The sequence below is a fragment of the Balaenoptera physalus genome, assembly GCF_965194825.1.
Source record: "Balaenoptera physalus genome assembly, chromosome: 2".
Taxonomy (NCBI): Eukaryota; Metazoa; Chordata; class Mammalia; order Artiodactyla; family Balaenopteridae; genus Balaenoptera; species Balaenoptera physalus.
The window spans coordinates 168,305,202-168,324,326 of NC_138883.1; the positions used below are offsets into that span (position 1 = coordinate 168,305,202).

Genomic DNA, 19,125 nt, shown 5'->3' on the forward strand with positions numbered 1-19,125 from the left:
AAGAGAATCACTGGAGCATATGGTAATTCTACGTTTAATTCTTCGAGAAACCACCAATACCATTTTACACAGTTGGCTGCAGTATTTCATATTCCCACCAAAAGTGCACAAGGGTTCCAATTTTTCCACATCCTTCCCAGTCCTTGTTATTTTCTGATTTGGGGGGATTTTTGTTTGTTTATTTGTAACATTAATCCGAATGGGCATGAGGTGATTTCTCATTGTGGTGTGTTTTTTTGTCTGCGTTGGGTCTTCCTTGCTGCAAGCGGGCTTTCTCTAGTTGCGGTGAGCAGGGGCTACTCTTCGTTTCCGTACGCAGGCTTCTCATTGTGGTGGCTTCTCTTGTTGCGGAGCACGGGCTTTAGGCACGCAGGCTTCAGTAGTTGTGGCACACGGGCTCAGTAGTTATGGCTCATGGACTCTAGAGCACAGGCTCAGTAGTTGTGGTGCACAGGCTTAGTTGCTCTGCGGCATGTGGGATCTTCCCGGATCAGGGCGCGAACCCGGGTCCCCTCCATTGGCAGGCGGATTCTTAACCACCACGCCACCAAGGGAAGTCCCCTCATTGTGGTTTTGATTTGCGTTTCCCTGATGATTAATGATGTTGAGCACCTTTTCATGTGCCTACTGGCCTTGAATAATTTTTAAAGGTGTGTAATCTTATATTCAAAGATTTAATTTTACTTTTTACGTTTACGTTTTTTAATTTTACTATGTTTTGGTGGCTGGTTTCTTTATTACTTTTGTGTAAAATTTACTGTGGTTTGAATAAAGAGAAAAGAGAATTGTAATCTTTAAACATTTAAAAACAACATTTGTGTTGTCTTTGGTGCTGGAGCACATCTCAAAATGTTTAATGTTTAATGGATGCACTTTCTCCTCATCTTGCATCAAAAGTTAATTGAATATATAGCATATTGTTAATTTATTCAGTTTTCTTATTCACATCATGATTTCTTGAACCCCTTACCACCATTAAATCAGAGCATTTTAAAGCCTATGGAAACCAGAAAGGATTTCTCTGGTATTTCAGAAAAGCAGCAGGTATCTGTTGAACTAAATGTCATTCTATATTTCCACAAGTGCCTGGAAGTTCTGAAATAACCTCTTCTTACTTTTTCCTTTTTTAAGATTTGGCTTTTACTAACCTGGAATATTCAACATGTTGGATGTTTTATAATAACTAAGAACATGAGCAAGATAATTTGAAATTATACACATGGAGCCCCATCACCTTTTTAAGTTACTGCAAGAATTAATAAGCTTATGCACTTGCCAAATAATCATTGTGTGTTGCTTGCCTCCTTCAAGTCTTCATTGGATTTATCTGGTTTTTTTTTTTTTTTTTTTTGCTTCTCAGAACTATATTGATCTAGTTAGGATTCTTTAAAGGGAAGGTGGGTGGTGTCCTCCATCACCATCGCCTCATGTGCATTTTAGAGTAAGTAAAAGGTACTGCCCATTAGAATTACAAGTATTTTAAAACCTCACGGATGAATCTGAATACACTATTATTACCAATAAGTCATAAGAATAACTTTTAGGTTACTCAGTGTTTTCCAACTGTTATATTTTAAGTTATACTTCCAATAATATCACTGAAGTCCAGCCTAATAAGAAATAGCTTATCTTTACTTCAGGATTCTACTGTTAAATATAAAATTTTAACTTGCACTTAGAGCAGATATGATTCTTAAAATGGCACATGGGAAACCAACCGTCTGTAACTACTGAATTCCAGCCTCTATCACAACCTGGCCGTCTAACACATTTTTGGACAACTTTTTCAGGCTGCTTCCAAATCTACGCTTGGTTCCGATAAGTTGTTCTGCCTCCTCTGTATGGGAATGTTTTGCAATAAAAACCAAAAAAGTTCTTCTTGGCACTGACAATTTTATAACATACCGAAGCATGTCCTAAATAACTTTAAGTTTCTTTTACAATATAGAAGCGCAGATGGGTGACATCATGGTGTAAAGCAACTTTTATTGAGCTCATAAAAAAATGCTTTTTAAAGGATTCTTAGAAATTAGAGTTGTTAAATCAAGAAATCTCTCTGTCACATTTAACTAGGAAATTGAAGAATCTGAACATACAAGCCTTTTTCTGGAATCTTAAGCATGAAAAATTTTACAAGGTACGTTCAGACCACAGACTCAGTTATTCAGGCATTCAGACTATTCCTCCGTACATCTAGCAACCTATATAAATTAACTATTGGTACCAAATGGCAAAGCATGGTAGAATCCAGCCGGCCAAAATGGTGGGTGTTACTCCTGGTCCTGTGTTTTGTCATTGTTAGAATCAATATTGGCTGTTCATGGAGACCATCGTGAGACTTACCTTGAGTCCCTGAATGTGATGTAAGGTCTAACTAGAGGGAGGTAATTTGAGAAATTGTTCACATCTAGATTTGGAGCCAGAGCACAGTGTGTTCAGTTAGACGTAGAATGAGGCAAGGAATCCATAAAGCAGGTTTTAGTCAAGGAGACAGGACTCAGAATGATATTGTCATTCACAGACAGTTAATTGGCTGCTATAGAACAGAGATCAGCAAATAACAGGTAACTCTTGTCACACCTGTTTGTTGTTTTTTTTAAAGATTTATTTATTGATTGATTGATTGCTATGTTGGGTCTTCGTTTCTGTGCTAGGGCTTTCTCTAGTTGTGGCAAGAGTGGGCCACTCTTCATCACGGTGCGCGGGCCTCTCACTATCGCGGCCTCTCTTGTTGCAGAGCACAGACTCCAGACGCGCAGGCTCAGTAGTTGTGGCTCACGGGCCCAGTTGCTCTGCAGCATGTGGGGTCTTCCCAGACCAGGGCGCGAACCCGTGTGCCCTGCATTAGCAGGCAGATTCTCAACCACTGCGCCACCAGGGAAGCCCACACCTGTTTTTATAAATAAAGTTTTATTGGAACACAGCCTTGCCCAATCACTCATGTTTGGTCAATGGCTGCTTTCACACTCTGATAGCAAAGTTGAATAGTTCCAGCAAGGATCATACGGCTCTCAAAGCTGAAAATGTTTACCGTCTGGCCCCTTACAGAAAAAGTCTGCTGACCCGCTGCTATATGAAAGGCTCTGCTGGGATACCTAAGTAGTCTTCAGGAAGGACAAATAGGAAAATTCGTCATTTACATCCACAAAAATTATTACCTTTAATTCATGTGTTATTTTACAATTGTCAAAGTGCTTTCATATTCATTATCTTACTTGATCGTTGCAACAGCCCTGTGATAGAAACAGAACAGATACTAGGAGACGTTTTTCAAGGTGATTTGGCTGTGAGAGGTGAAGTGACTTCTCTGTGGCGACATAGCAAATGGGGGTGTTTCTGTAGGCAGGGTGAGCTCAGAAGGCAGACCAATCTTACCAAGTTGTTCTGCTTGACATGTGGCCAGAGAGCAAGATCAGGAGGCAGGGACAGGAAAGGGCAAGACGCCTGGGAGGCGCTGGTACCCAAGCACCTCTCCTCCTCGGGAGAGCGCGCTGCCCCCTCAAGTTCCTTCTCCCCCAACCTTCTCCACGGGCTTGTTGGCTCCACCTCAGAAGCTCCTCACTCACACCTTCCAGGCGGCCGCTCTCCCATCCGCTCCCCAGTGCAGGATCTGTGCTTCCAGCCTGGAACTGCTTGACCCCCATGACTCCAGACTCAGGCACACATTCTCTGCGGGAACTCTTGCAGCTAAGGGCTTGCGGTGCATTCAGGGGTTTGGCACGACATCTAAGAGGACAGAGGCACTTTTCCCAGGTCACCGCTGTGACTAAACAAGCACTGAATGTTCACACTTGCTGTGCAGTGTGAATTACAATCAGACTTTTTGATGTCTAGAGCTGAGGGCAGACTCTCAGGCCGGACTGCATTCAAATCTCAGCTTCGGTACCTTCAATCTGTGAGATTTGAGGTGAGTTTCTAGGACTCTGAGTGCCATAGTTTACTCATCTGTAAAATGGGGATGAGCGCACACACCAAATCGACCATAAACACGGTGGTCCAGAGACCAGGGATGTTCATGTTTGTCCGACGAAAGTGTTGCTCAGGAAACCCTAACATCTGTCATCAGTTTTCTCCATGTTCTTCCTCTTAGGGTGACTGTGAGGGATAAATGACTTAGAGCAGTGTTGTGTATATAAAAAATGCACAATAAGTGTTAACAATCACTATTAATGATCATTACTCTCTCAAGGAGAGCCAGGGTCCTGTAGCAGCCTGTAGTATTTTCATCTTGGGAGGCATCTCTATTGTCTTGGGGGACCTGTTGCCTTTACCCTCTGAATTGGACATGCATTGTCATCTACAATTTCTCACCTACCCAAGGGACATCCTGCAGGTTGGGATAACTCAGTCCCTGTCTGCAACTCCAACTCCAAGGTGCGCTGGGAAGACACTAATCATTCCAACTTCTGAGGCAGTGTGGCTGCCTGGGGAGGTGGCCAGGGCCGATGCAAGTCTCCAGATCAAGGGGAGAACCCCAGTTAGACAGGACACAGAACTCTCATCATGCAAGACTTCTCTTATGGATCATGAAGAAATGAGGGAGAGTATTCCCTTATGGATGATCTCAATTTCCATGTCAAAACAAGAGAAAGTTTGTTCAAAACCTATAGGAGGGATTTGGGTGGTTACAAAATCAGAATTCAGGAGCTATAGCACAGGGTCAGAGCCAGGAGGAAGAGAGTTCCTGGGAAGAGCTGGCTGGTTTACCCAAGCCCCGTTCTCCAAACATCATAATGATGTCTCGTGAGGAATTAATGTCAGCAGAATGTGGATTTTTAGGGGAGTGGGCGGAGCTAGAGGCACCCAGATGTGAAGCTAAATAAAGATATATGTAGGGAGGGGGTCTGGGAAGAGCAAAAGTACAATGAACACTAGTGATGAACTTTTAGTGATAACACTAAAAATGGTTCAGTAAGATGTTCTCATACTGAAAGAGTGACAGTGGCTAGTTTAAAATAGGGAATTTTAGAAAAGGAAGAAAACGTCTTTCTGAAGAGGATTATCAGTCAATTCCAGAGGTACTGACAGTGAGATTGTGAGACTCAGGGAGAAAATCTAGAGTGCCCGGGGGGTCAAGGTCATCATCAGTACATGTAAGAAGTTTGTTACAAAGAGTCTTAAGTAGAAAGCTAACATCAAGATCCAGAGTGTTGACCAATGCTGTGATTAGGTCATTGTGGGAAACAAGTAGGAATAAAGCCCAAGAATTCAAAGTAAGCCTGAGTCCAAAAACTCAGCTTGGGAATGATCTTAGTCTGGAAGTGTTGTTAGGATCTGGAGTAGATGGACAAGTTGCCTGTTGATCACAGGAGAGAAATTGTCTACTGTAGATTAAAGGAGCTTTCTTGGAACAAGCTGATAGATGTGTACTATTTCCCAGAGAAAGGGAGGGTTTGTTCTGTATGGGCTGGTCTTCGCCCTGAGGTCACTCACAATTCAAACAAGGATCCTTGTGATCCAATGGCAGCTACCTAACTTTGGAATCAAACAATGATAAAATAACATAGACCACAAATTTTCCTCTTTCCCTTTTCCCTTTTGTGCTAGGAATCTCGGAGCCAAATTTGCTATCTGTCTGAAGCGTGGAAATATATTTCCATGTTCTGACTTTTCTTCCAGCCTCTATTATTATTTATTTCTTATTTTAACTTCACATTAAGTTCCGTCTAGTAGTGTATGTATTTTGTAAGTCAGCTAAGATCCTTTTTTGAAATGAGGCAAAGAGAGAAAAAAATTAATAAAACCTCTGCTCTTTATTTCCATCTTCCATTTCTATAAGGGTTTTGTTGGGCTGGTTTGGGGTTGCATGGGCAAGCAAATGCTTCTGTGTCAGCGTTCACTTATTTTCTTGGTTTAAAGTAAAATTATATCGCCATTGTTGACCAGACTTTATGATGGCCTGAGGGTTTGATATATATGAACTGACAAAGCATCCCAGGACACTTCCAGTGAGTAGAGAGGAAAGATATTGAACCATGTGGTGTTCCTCAATGTGCTTTAAAATATTGATCTTGTGGATGAACTAATGTTGTTGATTTTTTTAAAATAAATTTATTTATTTTATTTATTTACTTATGGCTGCATTGGGTCTTCGTTGCTGCGTGTGGGCTTTCTCTAGTTGTGGTGAGCAGGGGCTACTCTTCGTTGCCATGCACAGGCTTCTCATTGAGGTGGCTTCTCTTGTTGCAGAGCACGTGCTCTAGGCACACGGGCTTCAGTAGTTGTGGCACATGGGCTTAGTTGCTCCGCGGCGTGTGTGATCTTCCCAGACCAGGGCTTGAACCCGTGTCCCCAGCCTTGGCAGGCGGATTCTTAACCACTGTGCCACCAGGGAAGCTCCCTGATGCTATTTAAACGGATGCATTTTTCCTGCAGACATGTGAAGTCTATTGTCTGAGTGACAAGGTAAGACAAGTATTACAGCTGAAACCAAGTATGTTTACTGAAACTCTGATTACTTGACAAGTGAAATAGGTTTGGTGTTCTCAGACAGTTTCCCTGGAACCCCCATAAGGGACCCACCAGGTGACCTGCTCATGACAGGTGGTCTCTAAAAATGGAAGGACCAAAAGGAGCAAACAGCCCTGCAGGTGGCCCTCCCCGCTGAGGTGCAGCAGCACCCGGAGGGCAGCCAAGAAAAGCGTGGTCTGGGCACAGGGACGGGAGATGCCCTAGCACGGCTCCAAAGCCTGCTGCGCATCAGAGTCACTTGAGAATCACTTTTGTAAACTTCTTGGAACCCCTCCTGGGTGTTCTGCACCATTTGAATCCCCTGGGCCTGAGATGGAGGGAGCCTCAGGGATGTACGTGTGTGTATATATATATATATATATATATATATATATATATATATATATTGTCTGTGTGTCTGTGTGTATGTGTTTATATACACACACACATACATACATATTTTTTCTCAGGGGTCTCCAGAGAAACAGAACCAATAGAAAATGATAGATATAAATATATACATAAATAAGATATGTGTTATGTATATACACATATACATACATATATATGTGTGTGTATATTTAACAGGATAGATATAAATATATGTATATAAATAGGATGTATGTTATATATATACACACACACATACATACTTATGTGTGTGTATATGTTTAACAGGATCGTTAGATACAAATATACATATAAATAGGATGTATGTTATATATATATACAGATATACATACATATATATGTGTGTGTATATATGTTTAACAGGATGGATGGATAGATAGATCTAAATATATATATAAGTAGGGTGTATATTTTATATATATATATATACACACACATATACGTACGTGTGTGTGTATGTGTAATATGTTTAAAGGATAGATAGATAGATAGATAGATAGATAGATAGATAGATAGATAGATAGATAGATAGATGGGTCCTTTTGGTTCTGTTTCTCAGGAGAACCTGACTAATGCAATCCCCGCCTGTACAAGTAGCCTGCTCCATAGTTGACCTTGTGTTTTCTCTCTCCTTCATAAAATGTGTCTGGCTCTCCCAGAGAATGAAAGTGCACTGTAATGAGCCGTAATTCCATTCCTCAGAAATGCTTCTATCCACGTTACACAGGTAAACCACCTGCTTCCAATGGTGTTAGGATGACATTACGCTTCTTTCCTCGTCCTTATCCTTCCAGCCAGCTGCCCAGGCTACAGTCACTGCCATGCACCATAGGTCTTCAGCAGCCATGTGCTTTGCACACCTCAGGGTCCAAGATATGTCATTGTTGGTCATGGTTCTGAGGTATGATTTTTTTTTTAAATTAATTTATTTATTTATTTATTTTTGCCTGTGTTGGGTCTTCGTTTCTGTGCGCAGACTTTCTCTAGTTGCGGCGAGCAGGGGCTACTCTTCATAGCGGTGCACGGGCTTCACATTGTCCTGGTTTCTCTTGTTGTGGAACACAGGCTCTAGACGTGCAGGCTCAGTAGTTGTGGCTCACGGGCTTAGTTGCCCCGCAGCATGTGGGATCTTCCCAGACCAGGGCTCGAACCCGTGTCCCCTGCATTGGCAGGCAGATTCTTAACCATTGTGCCACCAGGGAAGCCCTGAGGCATGTTTTAAAATGTGAGCCTGGCCTTAAGAGTGGTCACTTGGCTGGTGAGTGAACTTTTCTGACTGCCAGATCCTATGTCTCAACTCTGATGTTCTCCACTTGACTGTCTATGATGTGGTCAGAGTCAGTTTCTTTATGAAATCTGTTCTTGAAAAAAAAAAGCTGACTGCTAGTGCTGGTGAAGAAAATGAAGAAACCCACAGAGGCCTAAGAAAGCAGTGGTTCTCAGGCAGAAGTAAAAGATAATGTGGATAAATTAGAGCATGGAACTATCCTATTTGGACAGAATTATAAAGAGTAAAGAGGTCACTTAAATTTGGTAGTTATACTTTCTGGTATTTAAAGAGATGGATTTTATGATAGCACAGTATTTGCAAATGTAGTGAGTAGCTCATTTTGTTGACAGGACGCATTTCTCATATTATCAAGGGTCTTCTCTCACATTGCTTTCTTCCAGATCTACGGGTTGGAAATCAGGAATGTAATCTCACAGTGGTCTCTCTGGTCTGGGTCAAGGATTTGATTTTGTAGCTCTCATATTTTATAAGGCTGTACTAGACCTGTTGGGAATCATTAAAACTGTAAACTTTTAGAAGGACACAACAAGGAAATTCACAATTATTGGGTGCTATCATGTGCCAGACAGACAAGGTGCAGTTTTGTCACTTTGGTTGAATTACTATCACAATTTTATTGATGAAAAAAAAACAACTTGCCCAGGGCCAGGCCCACATTTAGAATTTAGAGGTAACTTTAGGTCCAATTGATTCCAAAATTTATACTCTTTCCAGCTCATAATTCTGCCTCTGAAAAGTGCTAAGTAGCTGAGCATTAATCAACTATAAATGGGGAATAGCACGGTATTTACACTGGGAGTGGAGTAGTGTGATCACATATTCCCAGAATCTTTTTATAGTTCATAGAAAGTTTGTGTAGACTCTCCCTAAGGGAAAACAGAATAATTGAGGTTGGAAACAGCTTAACCCCAGTCATAAAAATCTCTGACATGGGAAACTAAGAGGAAAATGGTTGCCCTTAGTGGGGAAAGGGTTGTGTGCCCCTGATACAGGCTGTGTTCAGTTGGTGGAAGGAATGTCTTCAGCCTCAGAAAATATGACCCCTTGAACACACTTTGTTTTTATATCACTACTATTGGTCTTTCAGAAAACATGGTAATTACAAGTATTCATTTGTTCATTAGAATGAAGTCTAAACTCTTTAAAAGGTAAAATAATTTATATCTTTTCCTCAGACGCCCCCCCCAATCTCACACATACACACACGCGCACACAGACACACACCACACCACATCTCACTGACACACAACTCCCCTTATCATGAATTAGTAGGTATCCCACGGCAGCCCAAACAGGTATGGAAATTACATTCTTCTGTTTTCTCTCTTTTCCACGGTGCTACATGAGTTCTGTAAACAGCAGAAGTAATTTGTAGGTGGGCCTTCATTATATGGTCAGCCCTTGGAATATAATATAGAAATGTGCTAAAGTAAGGAAATATTTGCTTGAACTAATGCCTGGAAACTGAACGTGGTATGCACTTCATCGTAATATAAACTGCATATCTATGGGGATATACGTACACGTATAGCTGATTCACTTTGTTATAAAGCAGAAACTAACACACCATTGTAAAGCAATTATACTCCAATAAAGATGTTAAAAAAAAAAAAAAGAAAAAAAACCCTGCACATCTGGCTTATTTTCATATATTGTACCTGAGTGGGTGGGGTGATATTTACATTCTTTTTCCACTTCTGAGCTGTCCGGTGTCATCCAGTCTGTGCATGCTAGGAAGTTGTGTGTGTGTGTGTGTGTGTGTGTCTGTTTTACATTCCCTCTTCCAGCATCTGCCGTTCACTCTGAGTTGGAGCATGTACCATTGCAAAACTGTCACCGGCATCTTCGAAACACACATGTACATTCCACAGGTCAAGTAAATGGGCTTTGTGACTGCATGATGGCTTTTTGTTTAGAAGAAATCCAGGTGGCAAGCCCAGCACTTTCCATCCAGCAGCACTTTATACTGTTAACTGTGGCAGCTGAAAAGTGAAGCTCAAAGGATTTTTTAGAAGCTGCTGCCCCAGCAGGTAGCATTCTGGGGTTGGTTCTTTTTATTGTTGTTTGTGTTTTTTTTTTCTTCTGCTGTTTAAAATGTCCAAACCCTCTCGCTTGGCTAGACCTTTCTTTGCTAATGTAGCTTCTAAGCTGCCAACATCTAGAAGGGATGATTTAAACAGCAAACAGAAAAAAAACAGCTTTGGGGAGAAGATTTTGAAAACTGGAAGAGAAGGAAATTTGGTCAAACAGCAGCAGGTGCAAACGGCAGCCACTCCTGCCCAGCGGAAGACTTCGCCACACAAAGGTAATGTTTTAAATCAGCTGCTTTTGTCAGTTTAGGCTTAGAAACTTCTTTCTTAATAATACTGCCACGTAACTTGAGTGAGACTCTTTATGGTTTCAAAAACTTATCTGTGTGAGCGTGGCATTTTCTAAAATCCTAGAGTGCATTGCTAAAATAACCAATAATTAGGAAGATGGAGGTATTAGAACTTTCTTTCGTTAATTAAGGAATGATCAAAGAAAAACTGATTGCTTTCCCTTCTCTTCGAGAATGAGAGATTTTACTCTTGGTTGTGTTTCAGTCTTTCTTAATCCAGTTATATACACATGAAGTTTCTTTTTTTATTGCTTATCTATATGAAAAGAAACAAAAGAAGAAATAATATGTTCTAAAAACACATCATTAACTAGCAAAAGAATTTTTACATGCTTAGTTTTTTGCAGTCTCTTTGAAAAATGAACTTGTATCTGAAATGATAATCTAACGATATGGTTCCTGGCCAAGCATGACAAAAATCTCTGCTAACGTTGTTACCTGAAGCATTTAAATGAGTCTTCTCAGGTGATTATTAGAATGTTTCACTGAGCAAGAATATTGTTGAGTTTTTGACATGGAATTGAGAAATGGAGCAACCAAATAAAGCCATCTGTTGTTTTTGTGTATATAATCACAGAGGGCAATGAAATCATAGCTTAAAATATCATCATAATTTCCTTCATTATACCAAGAGCCACATATTCAATCACTAAACAACATTTATAATAGTTATTTTAATACATTTTGAACTCTCTATCAAAAATGTAATATTTTTAGCCCTGTGATTTTATACTAAAATAAAAAATTGTTTTAATATACTCATTCTTATAAATAGAAGTTTTTATTTTGTAGAAAAAAATAAGTTCATTGTATAATTTTAATCCTGACCTCTTCTCTATTACAAACTGTTACCAATGAATATGCAGTTATACATTTTTGTGCCAGGTGCTATTTTAAGGATGCAAATTTCTGTCTGGAAATTTAAAATTTTTTCCTTAATGTGGCTTATTATTGGTTTATCCCCTGTGATCAATGAAGTGTTTGTACAAAAACTATTTCGTTAACCAAAATGCTTTATAAATGACACATACAGTGAACACTGAAGGACTTTAAAATGCTTAATAGGCTGACTTTCAGCTGCCTAAAAGGAAAGTTCTCTTTGATGTTATAATAGCCTAAAAAATTCTTCTAAAAAGGAATGTCAATCCCCTCAATCTGAAGAGTGTCCAAACATTTATATGGTATATATATATATATATGTCTGTGTCTGTGTCGGGTATACTGGGGAGGGAGTTTTTAAACAAATAATCTAAGGCTAAATGCTTATCCCGAAGATTACTCAAAATACTGACCTTCTTTCAGCAACCTATGGGGTTTGAATGGACTTAGTGCGTGAAAATAGTTTTTCTTTAATAACAAATTTGGTTTGGGGGTTAGTTAAAAGTTATTTGAAACCAAGAATGATTATCAAGGTACAAGGTCCATATAGATAATGCACGTTTTTGTAAAAAATAAACTGGGGGCCGATTAAAAAATAATATGGTGGTATTTCCTTTGAGTCTCCCTGAGAGGAGAATCCAGGCTGTCCAAAAGGAAAACTTCAAGAATTTTGAAATTGGCAGCAGGACTGGATTATTTGGAACGACAATACTCATCAGAATGTATATTTGTTTTTCTTTTTAATCAGAATCCTTTTTTCATGGCCACACGTCATATCATACAGAACCAATAGAAATCTATAATTGTTGGAGAACAGGGCTAAGGCTCTCTTTATAGGATAGTCATGTTGTATTAGGCTTTTACTTAAAGTGGTTATTATAAGATCAAGAAATCCAAATAATAGTCATGCTATCTTAGGTTGTGTTGAGTTGGTATGCATTCTTACCCATGGCGATAGGACCTTAGTGTTCGTTCTTTAGAATGTTTATTTCATGTGATCCACAAGGTTTAGTTTAGTCTCTTTATGTAAGTTCTCATGGACCTGACTTCCTTTTTTCCCTTGTGTAATTTGTTTGGTAATGTATGTGTATTCTGGTACCTTTTTAACTAAAAAAAAAAAAAAGTTAGCCTCTCATTTAGTTTATTCCTTAAATTAGTGCAGTGAGCTTTCCCTTTACTTCTTTTCTATGCCCCCCTCTCTACCTCTTAAATTTTATCTTCTGTACTTTTGTTTTCTTATTAAAAAGGTTGATAACAGTTATTTTTTCATTATCATAATTCATGGTTTATCTATAGGCTAATTCTAAAAGTTGAAAATCAATAAAGTGTATAAGTAATAAGAGTTCATAAATATTTTCATTGCTAAGCCAAAAAGTGTGCTGTCATCATTTTCTCTTACAGCCTTAAAACTCTTTTTAGTCTTCTCTCCTCAGCATTTCCGATTCTCCCAAGGACAAATGGATCTGATCCTGTTTATAAAACTCATTTTCAGATACTTGTCTCAGTCCTTTTGCCCTACTTTTTCCTGACTGATTTCCAGAACCCCTGGACAGGTCTCTCTTCTGGAGCACATTCCCGAAATACTTCCTAAGAAGAGCTGAATGGATGTAAACTTTCCAAGTTTTTACATGTCCAAAAAATATCCTTACTCTCTTTTCCCTCTTTACCAGTAGTTGGGACAGGCATAGAATTTTAGACCCAAAATAATTTTTCCCCCATAATATCAAAGGCTTTTCTCCATAACCTTTCAGGATCAAGAAGTGTTGATGAGAAGTCCCATGTCGTTCATACATTCCTTTGTAGGTGATTTTTTTCTCTCTCTTGAAGCTTTGAGGATATCCTCTTTATCCTTGATGTTCTGAAATTTCTCTGAAGTATTTAAAAGTGTGGGGTTCTTCTCGTTCACTTTTACTGGATATTTGATGAACCCTTTCAATTTAAAAAGTAATAGTCTTCAGTTCTGGGAATTTTTTTTTTATTATTACTTTGATAATGTCTTCCTCTGTATTTGCTCTAATTTTCTCTTTATGGATCTCCTATGAGTTGGCTGTTAAATCTACTGTATCAATTTTCTCATACTTATCTTTCCCTTATATTTTTTATCTCTGTCTTTTTATGTTTTCTAGATTTTTTTTGACCTTACCTTTCAGCTCTTCTAAGTTTGATCATCATCATATTTTTAATTTCTAAGAAGTTTTCTTCGATTATTTTGAGACCTAAATACATGGGGGTTATTTTCTATATATAAGCAGTAGATCTGTGTGCTTTATTTACCTGATGTAGTTATCTTTGTCTGTTCCAGCTTGAAGGTACAATTCATCCAAGTTTATTGATGTGAGTAACCACATCACTGTGATGTTGGTGTGCTTTTCATTCTGAGCCAATAGTCCATATTGGCCCCTAGAATAGAAAAGCTTGGCAGTCAACAGACTTTAGGACAACAGCATTAATATCTAATTTTCACCATGAAGAACTTTCTTCATTATGAAAACTGTCCACATGGAAGATGAATGTTGAAGTGTGTGTTGAGATGTACCAACAATTTTATTCAGAATCAGGGTACGAGTCAGCATCTGAGAATGTGACATTTCTTCCCGAGTTTTCTGTACTCCCCTGAATTCTGTTTAGGTATATTCCCTCAAATTGTCTTGTCCTGATTTTATTCATTTATGTAGCCTCTTAACTCTTCTAAATAAAGGAAAGCATTTTTTTCAGAAGTGGCAGGAGCACTGACCACTATCTTGGTTTGAAAAAATATCTTCTGTCTCCTGTACATTTGTAATGATGATGATGATAGACTTCAACCTTTATTGAGGTCATCCTATGTGGCCAGCACAGTTCTAAGCACATTATAAATATATTACCTCACATAATCTTTAAAACAATCCTCTGACATCCCTAGTTTGCAGATGATAAAACTGAGACAAAGAGTTTCAGTTATTTTCCCAAGATCGTAAGGTAGACAGAAAAAGGTAGAACCAGAATTCTGCTTCTAGCGCTTTTGACTCATGAACCTACATACTTCGCCACTATGCTAAAGCACCTTTCTAGACAGAAAAACAATTCTTTCATCAAAGAAGTTATTAAAAATTAATCAAAACCTTGAGATTGGATGGACTGGTCCCTGAAAATAACTGTCTGGTGACATTTTGTAGTTCAGAATATGCTCTTCTGTTTTCAGCCTTTTGATTTGTTGCCCAGGGTTGCTGTTTCTCAGACAAAACAAAGAAATGAAGAGGGAAGAGAACAAATTTCAGAGTTAATAAATATATCACAATACTGTAAATGTTTTTCTAATATTGAGGCATGAAAGGATGCATTGAATATAGGACCTTGCAATCCCAACATGTACACTCTTGCCTACAGACTTGAGTGTGTATGGGTGCATGCGCACACACACAGAAACACAAATACTCTGCGTACAATTCTAGAAAGGCTCTTCCATCTCATGTGACCTGGTGGTCCAAGTACAAGCCTGTAGGCCAAAAATCACTCAAGTCTAATTCTTTTCTAACACAGGCTACCGACGTGGCCTTGAGCAAGGCAATTATCTCTCCTGACTGAGTTTCATCAACCATTAAAGAATAATAATATGTGGTTTATGGTGTGAAGTCGTGATGAGGATTAATGACTTAGTTAATGTGTGTCCAGAGCTTTCAAGAGCACATGTGCTGCGTGAATACTCTAAGTCAAGCACAATGGGGTCTCTGTTTACATTCAGTTGCTGTGGAACTGTATTTTTTCACAGATATCACACATGTACTCCCGCCAGGAAATCTCCATAATCAACCCCTGATTGCATGCCTTACGCTCTTCTGTATGAACATGGGGTAACCCCACGTGCATCTTATTTGCCAAAGCACATATCGACTGAGACTGTCTCTGGATACCTGGTGTCCAGTATTGTCCGCCTCTGTAAGTCAAAAAGATTAATAACTGGAGCACAAGTGTGTTTTCTCTCTAGTAGCGTTCAAATTCATTCTGGATACTGCTGATGACTACAGTGACATTAAGCCCTTGTACATTAGACTTTTGCACCGGGAAGTAATACGGAAGGTAATCACGTCTATAGGTAGGCAGTGTTGCTAAAAGGTGTCCTCAATGGACTGCTTTTACATGTAACAAGCTGATAATACCAGTGAACAGTCATCAACCACTGGTAGGGCCTGCACTTTGTCTAGTACCTTCCAGAAGCAGCAGTGGTTTTGTACTGATCGTGTATGTCCTTTATCTGGTTGCCTTTGTGACCAACACCTCTCACTTTAGAGGAGAGTTGAGGTCAAGTACACAGTAATTCTTCAACAAGGCAGTGGTAACATGCTCACACAGTTAACGGAAATCATACTTTTGGCTCTTTATTGATACCGTTCAGTCCAGAGTCATGCATTACACATCTGTATAGCTCAGTAAGTCTCTCTCCAACCTATTATTGAAACTCACATGGCCTACCTTGGACAGTTGTTTTACAAATAAAATCTAAACATACTTAATGCTGCTTACCAGTACTTAATGGCACTTTTTTCTTCAACTAGACACAGTATGCACTATAACTGTGTGAATATTGAAAATGAACAATTTCTTCTAGAGTTCGCCTTACTTTCCTTGATTTATCTTATCTATATTTGTCTTCTTCTACCTAGTAAGATGAGAAGAAATATAACATGTATTCCCATATTTCGTTTGCTTACTTGATGCTGTTAAAATGTAATATGTCAGAAAAGGAGTATGAGACCACCTCTTAAAATGAATCTGGGATTTTCTTTGAGTAAATCTGTGTGTTATTAGTTACTTTGACATAGTCAATTTATTCTAGAGGGGTCAGTAACTCACAAGTCTGATCAAAAATGAAATGCCCCTGTACCAAAGAAGCATAGGCCACTGAGGAAAAAAAGAATTAACAGTCTCAGAACTTTAGAGTGGGATAAAAACTTTAAAATCATCTAATTTATCTCTCTCTTTTGGTACATATGGAAAAAGCCTAGAGTTACTTCTTTTGATCAAGACTGAAGGTGCACTGTTTGAGCCAGTGTCTTCCAACTCAGTGCTTTTTTCCCTTTCCTTTAGCCTACATGGAAAAGGCAAAAACTACTAGAACATCATGAAGTTTCCCTTCAAATGTTTGCTTCCTTGACATGGACTCCTTTTGACCTCTGATATGTAACATCTCTTGTGCTATGCAACCTACACTCCTAGTTCTCTGTTACTTGCTTCTTCCAAGTTCAAGATTACTGGGCAATGGTTGTGCTAATTCTTTATTGGATATTATATATGTAATTAAATTATAATCAGAGCTCATTTAATACTGAAAAGTTGTGAGCACTATCTCTTATTATGTTTATGTTTGGTTGTTTATCTCTAATGAACCTGATAAAGAAATATATGTCTTAGCTTGACAAAGTTAGAAAATCATAAAATGATTTTCTGTCTCTCCTTTAGCTAGAGTTGAAACCTAAAGTAACAAACTATTTTTACAAATCTTTTTCTCAAATCTGTATTATTCAGTACCTTCCAAAATTTAGATCTGTGTCCCAGTGAAGTTTTTCTTCTATAAAAAGCTTAAGAGGTTGTATACAATCACAAATGAGAAATTTGCCAACCTCAATAGAATATTTTACTACCTGAGCTACTTTTTCACTTTCATTCCCTATACTCAGATTTTTACTTTGTTGTGTATATTGCTTCTAACTTTGAGCTGTCAGGTCTAATGAGCCAGATTATCTTCAAAATCCTTCTATTCCATTGGGTCTATTTAAGCAATCAGAACTTGGCCATTTGAAAAAAAAATCAGAATTAATATAGATGAAAGAGTTTGTGGTTACCTTGCTATTTGGGGATATAGTTATAAAAATTCTTCCAAGCTAATAAATCATCTCTGTATATCATTATATGCCATATATGTTCTTAAGAATAGTTTCATTGATCGTGGCCATTTAGGAGCAAACTACCATGAATCTCTACTTGTCTGTCTGCCTACAAGGCACTTATCTCTTCTATAATCACATAATACCAAACATCTTAGCTCATGGCCAGATATGGGTAGGATGACTGTCTGGGAATTTGAAAACCTTCACAGAAGAAAGGCCTTCTTGGTGATGCTGCTATACCTGGTTAACTATTACAGCTTCTTGACTTAATCATCTCTAGGGTCTTAAATTAAGTCAAAAACTCTACCTCTGTGTTTTTTCCCCGCCTTTTTGCAACAGGAAAAAAATCTCAAATGGGTTCAGGTTCATTTTATTTTCCATGTTTCCAAAGTGTACATTTACATTACCAAAATAAACTAGAGAAAACCACAAACAAGTAAAGAATCCTTTCTTATAGAAGAAATTTCAGTTGAATGTTATCTGTCAAGAATAGAATTTTTGTTATATTTTGTACTTCTTGATAATTCATCTTTACAAATACACAAGTTAGACTTCAAAGGAAATTAATTTTTTAAACATAAGTATTTATTCAGACCGTGGAATATTATCCTTATATTTGACATACTTATCATATCATGCTTATACCTGCATATGCTTATCATATGCATTATGAATATGTATAATATGCTGGTATATTAGATGTATTCATTACTTTGAAATTAATAAACTTAAGAAGTTCCATTTGAATATATGTTCGATAGATAGACTTTTTTGAGCCAGTATTTTAATACTTGATCTTGGTAATTAGGTTGTTTTCTGACAATATAATTGCTACAATCCCTTTACTCACCTAAAAAAATAACTCACTGACTATCTACTGTATGTCTGGCATTGTGCTAAATACTAGAAAATTAAAAAACAAGCAAAACAAAACCTAAAACATGGTTATTGACTTTGAGGAAGATCATATTGAGATATCCAGGTTATCTGATCTAAATAGAATTCTCTGAATAGATTTATATACAACATTGAAATGAGTGCATGGAAAAAGCAGAGCAGGCTACTTCCCCCAGGTAATAGGAGTTTACCAGGTAGGGAAGAAAGGATTATAAAAGACCACATTGCATTTATAAAATGGCAAACTAGACCAGTGTTGACAGAGTAAAACAGAACTGGGGGAAAAAGAGATGGAGGGAGGGAGAGGGCTATTTGGAATGATTTCAGAAGAGAAAAAGATGGTTCATATTTCCATTCCTTCAGTAAACAATTATTGGGCCCCTACTATTTGTCAGGTGTTCTTCTACGCTCTAACCAACTCGAAGGCCATGATAGATGAAGGCTGTGGTTCCACAGGGCTTACTTTATAAAGTGGGTTCTGTGATAAACAGTAAACAAGGCAAAGTCACAGAGTAATGGGAAGCAAGGCAAGGAACGGAGAAAGTCGAAAGTTCTGTTTGTGATATGAATGTGGACCGGCTAGTCAGTATTCAAGAGACAATGCCAGAAAGGAAGTTAGAAACGTGGATCTAGAGATCAGGGCAGGGCAGGGGCTGCTGATACAGATAAGTGGATCACCAATATATAAATATTATTTAAAGCCATGGGACTGGATGAAATCACCTATGGAGGATGTAGAAAAGAGACTGTAGCCCATGTCTGAGAAGAGAAGGTGGCCCAGGACTCCAGAGCACCCCAACATTCAAGGGTCAACACAGGGACAGGGGTAGGACCAAAACCTTAAGGCTCGTGTACACCAACTTGAGAACGTTCTTTTAAAACTCCAGGCTAGAGTATTCTAAACAATCTCTCTCAGCAAGATAAATGCATTCATGCCCCCATCTGTGGATACA

At 38.5% G+C, this 19,125-nt stretch overlaps 1 protein-coding gene across 17 annotated transcripts in view; it reads left to right on the top strand.

Annotated features, from left to right (window-relative positions):
• Positions 1-19,125, top strand: part of KIAA1217 — a 496,866-nt gene that overhangs the window by 34,145 nt on the left and 443,596 nt on the right. For 2 of the 17 annotated variants that reach the window (XM_082449585.1, XM_082449588.1), the window contains exon 1: positions 8,154-10,457. The exons of 1 other annotated variant lie outside the window; for it this stretch is intronic. In XM_082449585.1, coding sequence (XP_082305711.1) covers positions 10,247-10,457 — 211 coding nt within the window. In that variant the 5' untranslated portion in view covers positions 8,154-10,246. Of the gene's footprint in view, positions 1-8,150; positions 10,458-19,125 lie in introns of those variants that run through there. 14 more of the 17 variants (XM_082449586.1, XM_082449587.1, XM_082449598.1 and 11 more) reach the window with 11 other exon arrangements.